General features: G+C 33.0%; 1 protein-coding gene across 4 annotated transcripts in view; it reads left to right on the top strand.

The window, feature by feature from the left end:
- The window catches only part of FSTL5 (follistatin like 5), a 726,034-nt gene that overhangs the window by 234,364 nt on the left and 472,774 nt on the right, over nt 1-18,896 (top strand). For all 4 annotated transcript variants that reach the window (XM_032413109.1, XM_032413108.1, XM_032413107.1 and 1 more), the window contains exon 4: nt 12,873-13,121. In XM_032413109.1, coding sequence (XP_032269000.1) covers nt 12,873-13,121 — 249 coding nt within the window. The remainder of the gene's footprint in view (nt 1-12,872; nt 13,122-18,896) is intronic.

Below are 18,896 nucleotides of genomic sequence, written 5' to 3'. Positions count from 1 at the left end.
GTAGTGTAAAATGGAAAAACAATAATATTATCTAAGCAAATTGTACATGATATGAAGGTGTGTGTAGAGATTATCATGTGCATATAGAAATTGAATCATTTATAAAAAGATAAAATATTTCTTTATATATTGTAGTATAATATTGTGTTTTGTTATATAACTTACAGTTTATCAGTGGTTTGAAAGTAACCAACATCCAGTGATTGGGAGAACACCACAATCAAAATATTTGGAATGCTAAGAAAACAATGCAATTATTTAATAAAATTAATAATCTTTAAAAATAACTGAAAAAGCTTTTGTATTGGTTACACAATGAATTAAAAATATTTATTTTATTTTGTGGAAAAATGAGATTGCAGATATGCAGATGCGATAAACATGGAATAAGTTGAAAAACCAAATTGTTTTTTTAGAAAGTGGGAAATAATAAATGGTGATATGAAGCAAAACAACAATAATAAACAAAAAACAAAAAAAAATATGTAAAGCTAGAGAATAGAGGTAAATCAGTAAGACCAAAGACCTAGAAATCATAATGAAATATAAACTAAGTAAGATTTTAAATAGAAATATTTTAAGGTAATGTTAGCCTCATAGAATGAATTTGGAAGTTTTCCTTCCTTTTCTATTTTTTGGAATAGTTTGAGAATAGGTATTAACTCTTCTTTAAATGTTTGGTAGCATGCCCCGTGAACTGGCCTTGAACTTTTGTTTTTTTGATTACTGATTCAGTTTCTTTGGTGGTTATTGGTAGGTTCAAGTTTTCTATTTCTTCTTGTTTCAGTTTTGGTAGTTTATATGTTTCTAGGAACTTATTCATTTCTTCCAGGTTATCCAATTCACTAGCATAGTTTTTCAGAATATTCTATAATAATTGTTGATATTTCTATGGTGTTGGTTGTTATTTCTCCTCTCTCATTTGTGATTGAATTTATTTGGGTCCTTTCTGTTTTCTTTTTGATAAGTCTGGCTAGAAGTTTATCAGTTTTATTTTTTTTTTTCAAGAACTAGCTCCTGGTTTCATCGATCTGTTCTATTGATTTTTTTTCCTTTTTTTTTTGTTTCTGTATCATTTATTTCTGCTCTAATTTTTATTATTTCTTCTTTTCTGCTGGCTTTAGACTCTGTTTATTGTTCTTTTTCTAGTTCCTTTAGGTACAAGGTTAGGTTGCTTATTGAGATTTTTCTTACTTCTTGAGGTGGGCCTAAATTGCTATATACAAGGAAATATCCCCTCACACCTGTCAGAATGGCTAAAATCAACAACAACACAAGAAACAACAGGTGTTGGGTAAGGATGTGGAGTTAGGGGAAGGAACCTTCTTGCACTGTCCATGGGAATGCAAACTGGTGCAGCCAATCTGGAAAACAGTATGGAGGTTCCTCAAAAAGTTAAAAATAGGGGCGCCTGGGTGGCTCAGTCGTTAATCGTCTGCCTTCGGCTCAGGTCATGATCCCAGGGTCCTGGGATCGAGCCCTGCATCAGGCTCCCTGCTCAGCGGGAAGCTTGCTTCTTCCTCTCGCACTCCCCCTGCTTGTGTTCCCTCTCTCGCTGTGCCTCTCTCTGTCAAATAAATAAAATCTTTAAAAAAAAAAGAAGTTAAAAATAGAACTACCCTACAATTCAGCAATTATACTACTAGATATCTACCAAAAGGATACAAAAATATTAATTCAAGTGATATATACACCCCGGTGTTTATAGCAACATTATCTATAATAGCCAAATTATGGAAACAGCCCAAGTGTCCATCTACTGATAAATGGATAAAGAAGTGATACATATATTATATATATAACTTCAGTTTTGGTAGTTTATATGTGTGTGTATATATATACACACACACACATACACATACATACACACACACACATATACACACAAACTGGAATATTTCTCAGCCATGAAAAAGAATGAAATCTTGTCATTTGCAATGATATAGATAGAGCTAGAGAGTACTATGCTAAGTGAAATAAGTCAGTCAGAGAAAGAGACAATATGTGGAATTAAGAAACAAAACAAACAAGCAATGGAAAAAAAAAACACAAAAAAACAGAGAGGGAGGCAAAACAAGAAACAGACTCTTAACTATAGAGAACACACTGATGGTTACTAGAGGGGTAGGTGGGTGGGGGAATGGGTTAAATAGGTGATAGGGATTAAGGAGTGTACTTGTTAGGATGAGCACTGGGTGTTGTATGGAAGTACTGAATCACTATATTTTATACCTGAAACTAATATTACACTGTATGTTCCTTAATTGGAATTTAAATAAGAACTTAAAAAATTTTAAGTAAGATTTTAAAAACAAATATACTAAAAATTCTAATATGACAATCATTTTATTGTTAGAATAATTAATTTTAAGCTATGTAAATTATATTTCTGCTAGATACAGCTTAATTTTCAGACACATGAAAAAGGCACATATGTATTAGAGCTTCTTAATATAAAGGAGATAATAAACAATAACTTAAATAGAAGACTCAAGACTCTGGCAATTTTACATATAAAAAAGTCTCCTGTTATTTGGGTGGATGGAAGGAGAATTTTTTATTTTCCATATGTATTAGAGAAACATCATAATGGATTGTCATTTCAGCTGAAAAGAATATGTTGGACTTAATTCCTTGACTATAAGTGATATTAAAGTACTAAAACAATTTACCAGGCAAGAACTCAGAAAACTGCTTTTTCCCCCTATCTGTGCCCTGTTCACAGTACTTTCTTTTGAGTTGCTTCTGCTTTACACCCATTCAAATCCTTCCACCACGTCCTCCTCATCAGTATCATGGTGAGTATCCCTGCCTGTCAAATCCTTCCACCACACTTGACAAGTAGAACTATTACTCTGAATAGTGCCATAGTCTTATTTCCCCACTCTTGTATATGAGATGACTGAGTGTTAATGAAAAATAACACAATGATGTAAATTGATGCAACTAAAGGCATTTGAATTCCACCCTCAACTGTGTCATTTTAATCCACAGCCAATTATTTATTGTGCTTACTGTTATTATTATTCAAGACTATTGAGACTGTTAAGAATTTCTTCAGCTGCTTATAATGCTATTCACAAAGTTATCTTTATTTATAACTACTCTTCAATTCTTTCCTTCTGTTCAAAGCTACTCTTTTTGCCTCCTCTCTTTATGACTGATACTATACTGCTCCATAAATTGATTTTCTTATAGCTGTCCTTGTTCTGACTCACATTATTTCCATGAAGGCCAGGCTGGTAGCTTCCTGACTGGTCTTTCTTTTCTATCCACCACATAGAATCCTTCTTAAAACTATCAAATACCAGCTTCCACTGCCACAGTAGCACATCCTCAACAGTCTTCAGGGCTGTTCATTATAATCCTTTCCCTAATTTGCTAACCACATCTTCTAACAATCTCAGCCATAATCTCTGTATTCTGGTAACATGGAATCATCGTGTGCATATATTCATACCTTTGTTCAAAATCTCCTTTTTAGATTATCTTCTTTACATGACTAATTCCCATACAGTGTGGGCCTTTTCTCCTCTAGAATCCCTTCTAGAACCCTACTGGGCTGGGTTATGTGTCCTTACATTATAAGGTGGTGACACAATATTTTTGAGGCAGTATTCTTTTATTTCCTCCTTGAACTTTGTCCAATTCAAGCTGTAGATTGAACCTGTGTCTGTTACCCCTAAGAAGTTAAGTGCATGAAAAGCCAAAAACATCTGATTTTATTCCAAACACTTAAGCCAGGGGAATTGACAGAATTTAGAAGATAAATTTATGGATAAATTGTATATGAAGTAGATTTAAGCCACAGTTGGTGGAGGGGAGAAGTAGGTGGTTGGTTGAAAGAAATGAGTTGATGAGAGACAGTGCTTTATGTCTCGATTGTTTGTTTGTTTTAATGTGCAAAGAATTTGAGTGACCATGGGAATAGGAGCTAGAGTTGTAAAGTAATGAACTGTGTATTCTGAAACTGACATCAGATGTATTTGATTTCTCACGCCTTGCTGTTTCAGAAAGCCCTCCCTTACACTGACTTACACCATCAAAGAGGAAAAAAAGAACCTCAAAACTGACAGAGATTGAAGTTTTATAACTTAATCATGGAAGTATAGTGTCCTGGATGTGGTAATAAGTTGATTCTTAGGAAGCAAAGGGTCTTTTTTTGCAAATAGTGGATGATCAAGTTTTGTTGATGGTGGAGAAGGTTGTGTGCTTTGGAGGGAGGGGATACAGGGGGATAGGAACTCTTTGTACTTTAATTTTTTTTCTAAATTTTTATTGTGGTAAAACACATATAAAACTACATTTGTAACCATTGTTAAGTGTACAACTCGGTGGTACTAAGTACAGTGATATTGTGCAACCATCAACACCACTCTTCAGAGTTCTCCAGATCTCTTTTCATCTTGTAAAACTGAAACTCTGTACCCATTAAGCAATAACTCCCCATTCCCCCTCTCCCAGCCCTTGTCAAACTACCATCCTACTTTATGTCTATATGATTTTCACTCCCTAGGGAGCTCATAATTGGAATCATATCATATTTGCCTTTTTGTGATTGGATTATGGAACTCTCTGTACTTCCCACACAACTTTGCTATGAACCTAAAAATGCTCAAAAAAGTTAAAGTCTATTAATTAAAAACATAAAATCAAGGTATTAAAAACACTTTTTATAAAGAAAAATAATTTTTCTTTTTTTTTTTTGAAGATTTTATTTATTTGAGAGAGAGAGACAGACAGCACAAATGGGTAGGAGGAGCAGAGGGAGAGTGAGAAGCAGAATCCCAACCCAACTGACTGAACTACTCAGATGCCCCAAGAAAAATAATTTTTCAAGGGAAATGAAGCATATTAAAAATATTTTTTGAAGTAGATTTTAAAATTGAAACTTTTAACTTCTAAAAGCAATATTCTTCTAGCAGTCATTCTTACAGTTCTAACAGAAATTGCTGTCTTTTCTCCCTCAATTCCCTATCAGCCATGTGGTTGGTCTGACTCCAACAATCAGCATTATAATGAATCCGAAGATTACCTACTCAAATCTACCCTTCCATTACAATGTTTGATCTTCACTTAAATATTTTATTTTGTTATTTAATATTCCTTTTTTTTTTTAGATTTATTTATTTGAGAGAGAGAGAGAAAGCACAGGCAAAGGGGAGAGGCAGAGGGAGAGGAAGAAGCAGGCTCCCCGCAAAGCAGGGAGCCTGATGTGGGGCTGGATCCCAGGACCCTGGGACATGACCTGAGCCAGAAGGCAGATGCTTAACCAATGGAGCCACCCAGGAGCCCCATTGTTATTTAATATTCTTTATCAAGTGTGAAAATATCTACATTATTTGCAAATAATCCAACTACTGTTTTAAATTTTTAAATAAATAAGAAATAAGGTATTTTTTTAAAGTTTTGGGTTTATTCCAAAGCTTGAAGTATTTTAAGTATCACAGATGATTTAGCATATGTTTTTACTCTCATTGCATATACTTCTATAAAATAAAGCTTTTATTTTATGTCTGCTAATTGATTTATTTTCTTATTTGTTGTATCAATTAATATCATTTATAGAGGACAGTAGCAGCTATTAAGCAAAAGAAATACTTCTTTCTTTTAATATCACTCAAAATCTTTACAGAACTAAAATATGTAAAAGTAAATATTTTGTTTTTAATAATCACTCATCTAAAAAAAAAAGTCTTAAATGCCATATACTCACCTCTGATCTATCCATCTGTTTCTCAAGTTATCCATCTACTGACCTATCCATAATGCCATTGCATTTCTAGCTACTAAAGGAAAGTATTTTCAAGTGAGATTTCTTTAGCTTCCAACCCATTTCCACGATCTAAATAAATCACACAGATGATGTGAATATTTTTATCTGGTAAAGTGTATAACCACAAGTACTACTCTAAGCTCTCAACAGGATAGAAATATTAAGTTAATAGAGAAATCCTGGCTCCTAGATGGGATTTGGAAAGGATAAAATTAATGATGAGGAAACATTTTTGTGTGTTTTGTTATCAAGGTCACTAGTTGGGGTTGGAAAGAGTTTTGAGAGTGCATCTTAAGCTCTTTCAGTGTTCTGCTATTGGAATTATACTGCAGTTGAGAACATCAAATAAGAAGTAATAACTGTTAGCATATTAGCTAGTGATAACTTCTTAAAATGACACATCAAAAATCATCTGTGCTGGCAAAAATTTCTTTGATTTAAACAGAAACTATAATTTGGATGGTTGGAACTTATCTGAATTCCTGTTTATTTTTTTTTTCTTATCTTTTTTCGTATTTACTTCTTTTAAAATACATCTGATTGCAGAATTACATGAAGATGTTTACTGAAGTCCAATGGGCTGTCTAAAATAAGATGGGGAAGAAGTTTCCAAATTCACTGAAGTACAGACATGTGACCCTTCAAACTGTATTTCAATAGTGGTACACTTGGCAAACTATCATTCAGGCAGCCTTATTTTGACCGACTTCACAAAGTAGCAGGAGGACATACATATCTCAGTCATTAAAGGCCATGAAAGGTCATACTATGCTCAGTCTTCTTCAGGCATTGGGATATTTACTTGAACTGCTACTTGCCATGAAGTTTGTGAGGACTAAATGTGTTTTGTTAGAGTTTGCAGTGTGCAACAAGAAATTGTATTTACTGAAAGTAAATTGTATTTACTGAAAAGTTTTGAAATTTTTCTATATGTGGGTAACAAAATGTCACCAAAGTGTTATACTTATTTATAAAATATGTAAATCATATATATGTAATCATATAAATTTGAGGGTTTTTTTGTTTTGTTTTGTATTGTTTTTGCAGATGAGGGAAATTCATATGTAGTGGATACTCTTGAAAATTTTAGATATGTTATTTGGGAAAAACATATTTCCACACTCCCATAAATACATTTTTAATGGACATATTAAAAGCTAGAGTTGTCAAAAGTTGTTCTTTATTCATTCCAGTAATTTTAAGTCAATATATTGTACATGCCAAGTCTATAGTAAAGATAATTCTTAATAATTATAACTATATTTATTAAACACATACTCTAAGCCAAGCATGTGCAGTGCATTATCTCACAGAGTCCTCTTGTAGGATCAATCATATAATACTATGGCCATTATTATTATCCTCATTTTATTTATTCATTAAATAATACTTACCGAGGTTCTTTTATGTTATAGTTAGGGAAACTGAGGCTCACCAATTTTAACTAATTGCCTAAAAATTACATTTGTAGTGACAGTTGGAATACAAATTAAAGGACTCTGATTTTATGATCCATTGTTGTAATTATTAACATGATACAAAAGTGAATATATAATGACAAAATCTTAGAAAAGAGAAATACAAAATCTATGTGAATAATAATTTTACATTTTATATGGCTGAGGCTGTTTTTAGAATATGAAAATATTTAAACTAGAGAATTATAAGTATATGATTGTTTAATGTAGTTGAGTTTCAATATGAAGCATTCTAGAGAAAGCTTATTAACATATTTCTCAGATAATAGCTTTTATTAAAATCAAAATCATGTTTTGCCAAGCATGCTTTTTTTTTTTTTTTAAAGATTTTATTTATTTGATAGAGACCCAGCGAAGAGAGGGAACACAAGCAAGGGGGAGTGGGAGAGGGAGAAGCAGACTTCCTGCCGAGCAGGGAGCCCGATGCGGGGCTCGATCCCAGGACCCTGGGATCATGACCTGATCTGAAGGCAGACGCTTAACGACTGAGCCACCCAGGTGCCCCTTCCCAAGCGTTCTTAAATGAAGGGATTGGACGAGAGTAACTCTAAAGATAATTTATTAGTTCCCTCTTAGCTTACCATTTGAATATCAGGCCTAAAGACATTACAGCCTGGATGAGGTCAGACAAATAGGTAATGGAAAAGCAAAGACTGTAACCCTGTTCTCTGACCAAAAATCTTTTGTTTTGTTTAACAAATCAAAGTTAACATAATACTTATATTTTGTACTTTAGCATTATACATTTTTATGAGACAATTAACACCTCAAATAACTCGGCACTCTAAATTAATTATGTTTATATTCCATTGGAATCATTAGAGGTAGTTAGCTCATCAAAATCTGGTTTTTTCCTTCCTCTGCTGTTCCTATTTTCAATTCAGTATCAATCTATTTCATATCCTGTCTATCCCTAGAGCAGCCTTCTGAACTCCTAACCCATTTGTAAGACATAACCTCAACGGGACATGATACATTGCTTGTGAGTTTTACCTGTTGTTATCCATCTCACTCTTCTTTGTGCCCCTAAATATGCCCCTAAATCTTTGCCCCACTACTTGGGCACACTCAAATCCTGCCCTATGCCCTTTGTGAGCCACTAAAAAAAAGTGTCAATGACTATTCTTTTCATCTGTCCTATAGCAAGTAACATAGAACCTTGCAAATAAAAATAAGTATAGTTTATTAAAGTTTATTTCAATTTACATCAATTCTATATTAAGTATTGTTTGATAAATTGCATATTATATATATAAATGACTTGAAGAGGAATGCATCATGATTGGGAATCTGAAAAGACCATCTATAGAATTATTTTGCTTTATGATTTGGTGTCTTTCATCTTTTAAGGTTTCATCTTTGTTTTAAATCTGTTTGAAGAGTTTTTATAAGGCTCTGAAGGCATAGAAATTATAAAATGATGTGTGTGTTAAATATATAGCACTTCTTTTGGGAACAAATGCTATTTTATCAAGTGAGAGTATGATATAAGTTCTTGATTAAAATTCATTTAGTCTGTCATCTGACTGAATGTACTTAAAAGAAATCTTTGACATGTTGATCAGTATAAAATTGATTTAATCTCAGCTGAAACTTAAGTTCAGCGTTAGTCATGGATAATTACTGTCAGAAAGGATATGTTCTAGCTATTCATTTACATAATATGAGCTTTCTTTTGGATTGCGTATGAATTAATTAAATTTCCTTTAATTGTAGCAACTACATTCAATATGCAGCTTCTAGCTAGTTCATTAACTTCTAGAAAATGACCAATATCCTAATACAAATCTCTGAACTGGACTACAGGCTTTGAGAGGAAAAAATTAAGAGGAGAGATTCTAAGAAAGCAATTCACCAACCTAGATATATGAGAAATGACTTCATTTTTAGCACAGCATTCCTCCCCAAAAAGATAACTACTGATTCAGTTAGCCAACTCACTTGTGACTAAAATGTAAAATGATCAGACTCTCAATAAACATTAAACTCATTCTTTGATAGTAAAAAATTATTCTCTTGATAAATCTTAAACTATTTGATAGCAAAAAAAAAAAAAAACACACACCCAATTTTGAATTAGATAGTAAGAACACAAAGAAAATATAACGTATAAAATTATACAAAATACAAGTATGTGAGTCAGGTTCCTGAGAGTCACATCTTGGACTCTATAAACATTAGATCAACAATTGGCATAAATACTGGCATAAGGTTGAGGAAAAAGATTTTCCAAATTGAAATCAGTCATTATTTTACGGTCACAATTGACGTAACTTTGGACTTTTTTTAGTGTATTGCATTGAACATTAAAAAGCAATAATGCCAACAGAAAAATTTGCCCAGTATTATATTCACCTAGCTAATTGTTTTTCTTTATCTTTTCTTAGTTGCTTCTAAATACTTGCATTATTTTATGTTTTTAATCATAGCATAAACTTCTCATCTTTTCCACTTAAGAACATTGCCTAATGGTTTACCTAGCCTTTTTCTTTGTGTTATATTTATTTTAAATATAAAATAGGATTTCAATAAATCAAAGACCCTAAAGTATGATCCCATCATCACATGAGAACTTGGAAATATAAATTTTGGGCTACATATAGTCCAGATCTACTGAATCAAAAACTCTGAGGTGGATTGAAGGCAGAATCAATGTTCTAACAACTTCTCTAGGCCATTTTCATGCATGCCAAACTTCAGAACTACCACACTAAATATATTTTACAAAATTTACTAAAATATTTCAGTGAGTTATCATGTAAAATAACACTGCATGGGGAAGATTTGTTCAGTAAATTATGTATCTTTTTATTTCTTTTTCTTATTTTTTTAATTTTATAGATTGTGTTCTCAACAATTGGAATGTGGTACCAAAGAGTTCAAATATTTAAAAATTGGGGCGCCTGGGTGGCTCAGTCATTAAGCGTCTACCTTTGGCTCAGGTCGTGGTCCCAGGGTCCTGGGACCAAGCCCTGCATCAGGCTCCCTGCTTGGCGGGAAGCCTGCTTCTCCCTCTCCCACTCCCCCTGCTTGTGTTCCTTCTCTCACTTTGTCTCTCTCTCTGTCAAATAAATAAATGATAACTTAAAAAAAACAAGTATTTAAAAATTGTTTTCAAGAAGATTTATTCTAATTCATACTGCTATCAAAAGATGTACTTTAAAAAAAACACAGTTGATAGTGTTGGTCTTTTCTTTTTGTAATATTAAATTTGCTACACTCCATTTGGAAATACATGTATGTATTAAAGTAAAAGTACTGTGTAGGTTTCATTTAAAAACAAATAAAGTTTATTTTTTAAATACTTGTTCATTTGTATATATCTGTCCTTATGAAAATTAGTCTCTAAAAAGGTAGTTATAATAATAATAACAACAACTAACAATTAAAAGAAGTTTTATATGTGCCAAGCCCTTTAATTTTTTTAATTTTTTATTGTTATGTTAATTACCATACATTACATCATTAGTTTTTGATGTAGTGTTCTATGATTCATTGTTTGTGCATAATACCCAGTGCTCCATGCAGAATGTGCCCTCTTTAATACCTATCACCAGGCTAACCCATCCTCCCACCCCCTCCCCTCAAGAACCCTCAGTTTGTTTTTCAGAGTCCATCGTCTCTCATGGTTCATCTCCCCCTCCGATTTCTCCCCCTTCATTCTTCCCCTCCTGCTATCTTCTTCTTTTTTTTTTTCTTAACATATATTGCATTATTTGTTTCAGAGGTACAGATCTGTGATTCAACAGTCTTGCACAATTCACAGCACTCACCATAACACATACCCTCCCCAATGTCTATCACCCAGCCACCCCATCCCTCCCACCCCACCCCCCACTCCAGCAACCGTCAGTTTGTTTCCTGAGATTAAGAATTCCTCATATTAGTGAGGTCATATGATACAGGTCTTTCTCTGATTGACTTATTTCGTTCAGCATAACACCCTCCAGTTCCATCCACGTCATTGCAAATGGCAAGATCTCATTCCTTTTGATGGCTGCATAATATTCCATTGTATATATATACCACATCTTCTTTATCCATTCATCTGTTGATGGACATCTTGGCTCTTTCCACAGTTTGGCTATTGTGGACATTGCTGCTATAAACATCGGGGTGCACGTACCCCTTCGGATCCCTACATTTGTATCTTTGGGGTAAATACCCAGTAGTGCAATTGCTGGATCGTATGGTAGCTCTATTTTCAACATTTGAGGAACCTCCATACTGTTTTCCAGAGTGGCTGCACCAGCTTGCATTTCCACCAACAGTGTAGGAGGGTTCCCCTTTCTCCGCATCCCCGCCAACATCTGTCGTTTCCTGACTTGTTAATTTTAGCCATTCTGACTGGTGTGAGGTGGTATCTCATTGAGGTTTTGATTTCCAAGCCCTTTAATTTTGATAACCGTATGAGAATATGATATTATCCCCATTTTACAGACGAGGAAACTGAGTTACAGATGTTTAGGTACTTGCCCAAGGTCCTGAAGATTGTAACTGATTGGGTTATGGTTTAAACTGGATCAGAATCTATGTTCTTAATGATACTATGTCATCATGTGGAGAGATGGTTTTAAATCAACAAGCTAAAAATATACACTAAATATCTAATAAAATTACTTTCATTTATTACCTAATAAATGTTTTCTTTCTTTTTTACAAAATATAGGTGTCACTGATGGTTATACACACACACACACATGCTTATGTGTGTATATATATATATATATATATATATATATATATATATATATATCTGTGTGTGTCTCTCATATGTGTGTTAGTTTACTGACATTTCTTTACTTTCCAGTTAAATTCTCAAAGGAGAAAAGCCAAATCTGTCTATTAAAGTGTAGGGATTCAAGTTGATTAGTTTGGTTTTAGTACAAGACTGCTGGACACACCTACTCTTTTCTGATGCCAATGGAGATTGTTAAACTGAATAAGTAGCAAGAAAATTGAATTATTCATGATTTATTCATTTAGTTGAGAAATGTATTAGTGATTGTCCAGTGGCAAAGGTCAAAATAAGAAAAGATCAGCTGTCAGAACCCACCAAGAAGTTTTCAAGACACAATTATTTTCCATTCCTATTTCCTGCTGTATATACATACACGTCATTTCTCCTATCCAGAATTCTCTTAATGTAAAAGTTGACATTTATTTAATATTTACTATATGACAAGGAAGTGATTCCTGCAGATTATTACAGGTAGTACTTTGTACAACTTTAGGAAGTGGTCTGTACTATTACCATCATTTAACAGATGAGACAACTTGGCACAAAGAAGTAATTTCTCCAAAGACATACAGCTAATAAATGGTAGAACCAGGATTTGAACTCAGGCAGTTTAATTTTGTGGATCATCTTCTTAAGGACCACACTACTCATTGGAGAGGGAGAAGAGAGCTACATCACAGGGGAGTAGGAGGGGGAGAATGTTGAGAGTGTTTTCAAAAGGTCATCTACCTGTCTGATGCAAGTCTCTTTTGCACTGAGAACAACTGAACCTTGATTATACTATATTTCTCTTAGACTTCTTTTTATTTTATACTTTGACATGCACATATTATTTAGACATATGACTACAAATGATTTTCCTCTTCTTTATCTTCAGGACTCCTGATTCAGGATGGCCCTTTGGGGTCTTGTGAAAATAAATACTGTGGTTTGGGAAGGCACTGTGTCATCAGCAGAGAGACAGGGCAAGCAGAATGTGCCTGTATGGACCTTTGCAAGCGGCACTACAAACCTGTGTGTGGATCTGATGGAGAATTTTATGAAAACCACTGTGAAGTACATAGAGCTGCTTGCCTGAAAAAGCAAAAGATTACCATTGTTCACAATGAAGACTGCTTCTTTAAAGGTAAATACAGGGTGAACCTAAAGTGTCACCTTCTATTTCTTTCCTTTTCTCAACTACTGCCTTTAAGTTTAAATTCTAGCATGATTTTATATCAGCAAGTATTTAAAAAGGGACAGAAAAAATGTGAGTTTAATTACATCAATAAACAGTAAGTGTATAGAAATGTACACAGATACAATTCTGAATCTCAATTATGAGTACAAAGTTGGCCAAAATATGACTCAAATTTAATATAGCTTACAGCATTGCACCATATGGCTTCCCAATCATGGCAGTTATCTTAGGACACAGGGAGGCCAATTCAGTCAACAGGCCAAATCCACCCAGTAAAAAGCGCCTGGAGTGGAATTGAGTGAATAGTGAATGCCAAGCCATGCTGTGATAACATCGCATTTCTTCCTGATTAAAAACGATGGGTTTCAGTTTACACCACATAATTCAGATTATATGGAACCTGTAAATGCCCACTGAAATAACTCTGAAAAACTCTGCTAAATTTAATTAGTAAATCTGGGATTACAGTAATTTAAAAACCTAAAAAATATTGGTATTTACTTTCATGGTAGTCAAAACAATTGGTTACTGTTTATGAAAAAGTACTGCTGAATTAGTAATTTGAGAAATTATTTTAACATGCTATATAAGTAAATAAATCATTGAACATTTCTAATGTCATTTATTCATAAACTTATTTTGTCTTTATTTGTTTCTACTGGAGAAAATATTTGCTTATTCATAGTCATAACCCAGACTGAAATACAGAACTTCCCTCATTCAAATAGGTTAGTGATCAACCTGATTTCTAGTCTTCAATTGATTCCTACCCCATTTTTTTAATTTTCCTCAGGTTTATTTACATTTAAGACTTGTCTGATATTACAGTAAAATGACTAAAAACTTTCCTTTTTCAAACATGGTAGAATAAATAAAATATTATTTCCAAGGTGATAATAAAATGATACACAGAGTTTTTCAAATGATATAAGGTGCAATACTCTGTAGTCAGAGTGGCTACTAGAAGCCCATTGATATAATTGAAGTAAAATGATAATAGTTTCTTTACCGCAGTGAACTATGTGCAACTTGAATTCATGCACAGAGTATTTTATATCAGGTTCTCTTCTTGTACAGAAAGAATAGCAGTTGCTTTTGTTTCAGTTCAATTTGTTCCCTTCTATCAAATCTATTTTACAAATAACTAAAATTAATTCTATTAGCATGTGCTTTAAAACTCATGAAAGTGTATTGTGTGTGTGTGTGTGTGTGTGTGTGTGTGTGTGTGTGTGAGTATTTATTCTGTCATTTTGACATGAGATGCCATATTGGCAATACTGCTATATAAATAATATTCTATTAAGGTAATTTAGAAACATTCTCAAAATGAAGTTTTGTCCAACTGACACCCAGCAATCGATTATGTGGAAACACATGATATTAAATAGCATGTGAGAAAAAAAACACTTGGTGTATTTTAATGTTCAACTTTATTGCTGGATGCTTAGGCATAATGCAACTCAATATGTATATCAGTATGGACATAGATGAACTGGATATAGCTAGGAATTTTGTCTTCCTGTGAGTTCATAAAACAATGGTTTGAAAAACTTTTGTCTTTCAGACTTATACTGAGTATATTTATGAAATCTATGATTGTTTCAAAATACTTTCTCATCATATATAAGTCAAAATACTTTCTTATCTCATTATACGTAGCATTAAAATTTCATTTATATTATCTGGGTTAGTTACCAAGGGTTTACACATTTCTCAGGTCTCAGAATTTGTGTCTTCTGCTTATTTATTTTGGGATTTTGCCTAACACATATCTACCTCACAAAAGAACTTCACTTCAGCAGAAAGGAACTAAGTGATATACAACAAAACAATAAGTGGCCTGTCTTATGGGTGTGCCGTTGGCCAAGTTTTGGGTGTAAAACAAGATTCATTATAGCTAAAGGACTGACATGGTTGTGATGGCCAAAATTAATCCTTGTGATTGTGAACTTTTTTTTCCGTAGAATGTCTGCAATTATATTGTTTCCAATAATGGCCCAATGGAAAAAGCAAATCAAAATATTAAGTTCAAGAACTGCTAAAAACCTATGTTTAATTAGATTTTTTAATAGAAAAAATCAAACTAAATAATAGGAATGAGTTTTCCTCCGCAAAAAACATTTCGTGTTTTAGATCTAATAAAAGGTAAGTATGCGGGGTGCCTGGGTGGCTCAGTCGGTTAAACATCTGCCTTCTGCTCAGGTCATGATCCCAGAGTCCTGGATTGAGCCCCAGGTGAGGCTCCCTGCTCACTGGGGAGCCCGCCTCTCCCTCTCCTCCCCACTCATGTGCTCTCTCTCGCTGCCTCTGTCTCTCTCTCTCAAATACATAAAAATCTTTTAAAAAAAGGTAATTATGCAAACCTTAGAATAAAAGTCAACAAACAAGAACCTAGAGAGCAAACCCAGGTTGCAGTCCACTTTTTTTTTAAGCAATGTGTTATTGGAACAGAGCCACATCCATTTATTTAGGAATTTCCTTTGGGTGTTTTGCAAAACAAAAGGAGAGTTGAGTATTTATAACAGAGATAGTGTGGCCTGCAAAGCATAGAAAACATTTTGTCTAGTATTCCCATAAAAAGTTTGTTAACCTCTGCTTTAAAAGATTACCAGTGCCTTAAAATTAATTTTTAAAAATATTGAAAGATCTTTTCTATATCTTCTTGGCTATGGTGGTAAATATAGGGACCTACTCATGTGTTACATTTGAATAAAAATAAACACATACCCATAAACAAATTGATACATGTAAAACAGGAAATCTGAGTAAGATCAGTGGATAGTGTTAAAGATGATATCCTGGTTATGATATTGTACTATAGTTTTTCAAAATCTTACTATTGGTAGAAACTGGGTGAAGGGTACATGGAATCTCTATTATTTCTTTTAACCCCATATGACTCTACAGTTATCTCAAAATAAAAAGAGTAATGCAAAATAACTACTGGAAAAATATTAGCAAATACTTAAGATAATTTTAAAGAAAGTATGGTTTGCATTATTCATTAATGATTTCAACTTTAAGCTAAGTCTTATTTCACATATCAAATTTATCAGGTTTATGTTTGCCATTTATATTTAAACTTAATAAAATGAATTATATCTGTACAATCATGTTTATTGATTGTATTAAAATTAAGATTAGAGTACAAGTTAAAGAGATTTATATCTATATTTACATTTATATCTTTATGCATATATTTATGCTTATAACTATATCTATATAGCTCCCTTCTATTATATGTGTTAAATATTTAAATGCCTCTGTAGTATGCTTAGCATTTACTATTACTAACTCTTAAATAGAGACATGGATTCACTAAGAATTTTCTTTAATGATTTATGATTTGTGGTTATAAATGGTTATAAATGAAACATATAATAGATCTAGGAGTATAGCATCTTTAAATTTATTTCTATTCACATTTATGTGATTACAAAGAAACTGGCTAAAATAGGATATAGAATATTGTAGTATTTGTTTATTGGCATCAAATACTTTAAGATGATACTTGATATATGTTGGGGAGGAAAGAAGTTTTCTCTACTTTTCTAAATTCTTATGGCTGGCCTCATAATCAAATTGACATAAGACAGGTAAGAAGGGAAAAAATAAATTTAATTACATACAAATAGGGCCCCATAAGAATATGAAACTCATTGACAGGGAATTGAGGTTTATATGCGTCCTGAAGTAAGAAGAGGGTAAGGGTCTGGGACTTCAAACTGGAGAAGAAAATTCACAGGGAGATGGAAGAACTAAGGTTTGGTAAGCAAATGTTTGCCATGTCTTGCTGAGAAGTTTTCCTTATGTTAAAAAAAAAAAAGTTATCTTAAGTAATAACTCTCTTCTAGGTATAGGCCCCCTATCTTTTAGACAGCTATGGGGTGGGGGTACCAAAAAGCTCTTCTTGAGTCTGTAGGGCCTTTATTGTCTTCAAATAAGATTGTCTGGAAATAATCCTCATGCCAAAGCAGCACATTCTGAGGTGAACTGTACTGAACCCCATCACATAGCAAAAAAAAAAAATTTTATGTAGTGTCTAGCTATTTCTTGTGATGGCAGTTTTGGCTTAAAGTCATCTCCCATCCTCACTCCACCCCCAAAGGACTTCTAACTTCTGCAATTCATGTCACAAATAACAAGTATAATTTTCTCTCACCCTGACTCCAGGTCAGTCTATCTTACGCAGCAGAATTTACTCAGAGAATAAATAGAAGCTAGAGTAAGAAACTCAAGATACAACCTATGCCAAAATGAATAAGGAATTAAACCTTTTATGAGAAAGTCAATTGAACAGAAACCTTTTGCCATTTATTGAGCTGAGAATAAAACTGCCATAAAAGCAAATGTTCTGTGCACTTAAATGTTCATCACAAACAATAACAACTTGGGAAATATGGTTTTTATGGCTATGTGTGCACTATTTGAATGAGATCCGACATTGTGTTCTTTTTCTTTGGTATAATCTGGAGAGACTTTCATATTCCATTTTTTAATTGGTTCTTTTACCTGATTTCTTTTTAAAGATGGGACTCATAGAACTTGGGCTAGAAAACTAAGCTGCCAATGACACAATGATATTTTAAAATATAACAGTAATTTCTGTGTTAATACATGTGGGATTTTAGATTACCTTTTTATTTTTTTTGAAGGGAGGCTTTGTAAAGCCTCTGTTTTATGTCTAGTCTTTTATGCCATTTCATGAAAAATAGTAATCTTGATAAATATTTAAACTTTGGAAAATAATGAACAGCTATTTGTTTGTTTTGGTTTGGTTTTTGGTCAGTATTAGCCAAGTGCAGGATGGTAGTGAAATTAATAAATTGGACAACTACAAATATGCATTAACTATTTAAGACCATAATTCAGACACAGAAACTCTAGTTCCCTTGAATGCCCTCAGTACACACAACATTAAAACCAATTTGATTAATCCCCAAAGTTTGGGTGGATTTACAGTAAAACTTCCTGAATTTGGTGATATAAAATTGATTGAGTTGTGTTTAAATTTTAAGGTTTATCTCACATTTAACATTTAATCAAAGTTAACAATATAGTTTTGTTGCCACTCTAATCAAAATATGAAATATAAAATTCTATGTATTGCTCATTACATCTATAGAAATCATTGTAATGTGTACACTCAGAAAGTTACCATTTGTTATTAAAATCATACCAAATGTTTATTTCTCCTCTGATTTTTGAAAACTCTATAATGGATTCTGTAAACATTACATATTACATGGACTTACTTTCCACTTATAGATAGATAGTAGATAAATGATAGATTTTACATAGAATATGAAAAATGATCCAAAAGAAAGAGATTTAGATACTGACTATTTAACAAATGCATTAAAAGATATTACCGGAAAGTACTGGTTATAATAATAATACATTGAATATTATTTATTTCAAAACACTTTCATAAGTATTATATTATTGTTTCATAATAATAACAAGCCAGTGTACTATAGAGAAGGCAACAAGACTAAGATTTTAAAAATGGCCTGCCAACACTTGCATAGCAAGCTAATGCTACTGGGATAAGAACCAAGAGATTCTGTCTTCTCCTAGAGTGCACGTATGTTCCAAATATTCTGCTGAAATATGTAATACCATGATATCTTGCTTGCTTATGATTTTTAAAACTTTACTTTCAATAGTGATTTCCATGAATCTGTGACATTATTTAGAAACATTCTTGCTCACTGCGGT

Source organism: Phoca vitulina, unplaced genomic scaffold (genome assembly GCF_004348235.1).
Source record: "Phoca vitulina isolate PV1807 unplaced genomic scaffold, GSC_HSeal_1.0 scaffold14, whole genome shotgun sequence".
NCBI classification, from domain to species: domain Eukaryota; kingdom Metazoa; phylum Chordata; class Mammalia; order Carnivora; family Phocidae; genus Phoca; species Phoca vitulina.
The sequence above is the reverse complement of the archived record's forward strand: the minus strand, read 5'-3'. Positions and strand labels throughout refer to the sequence as shown.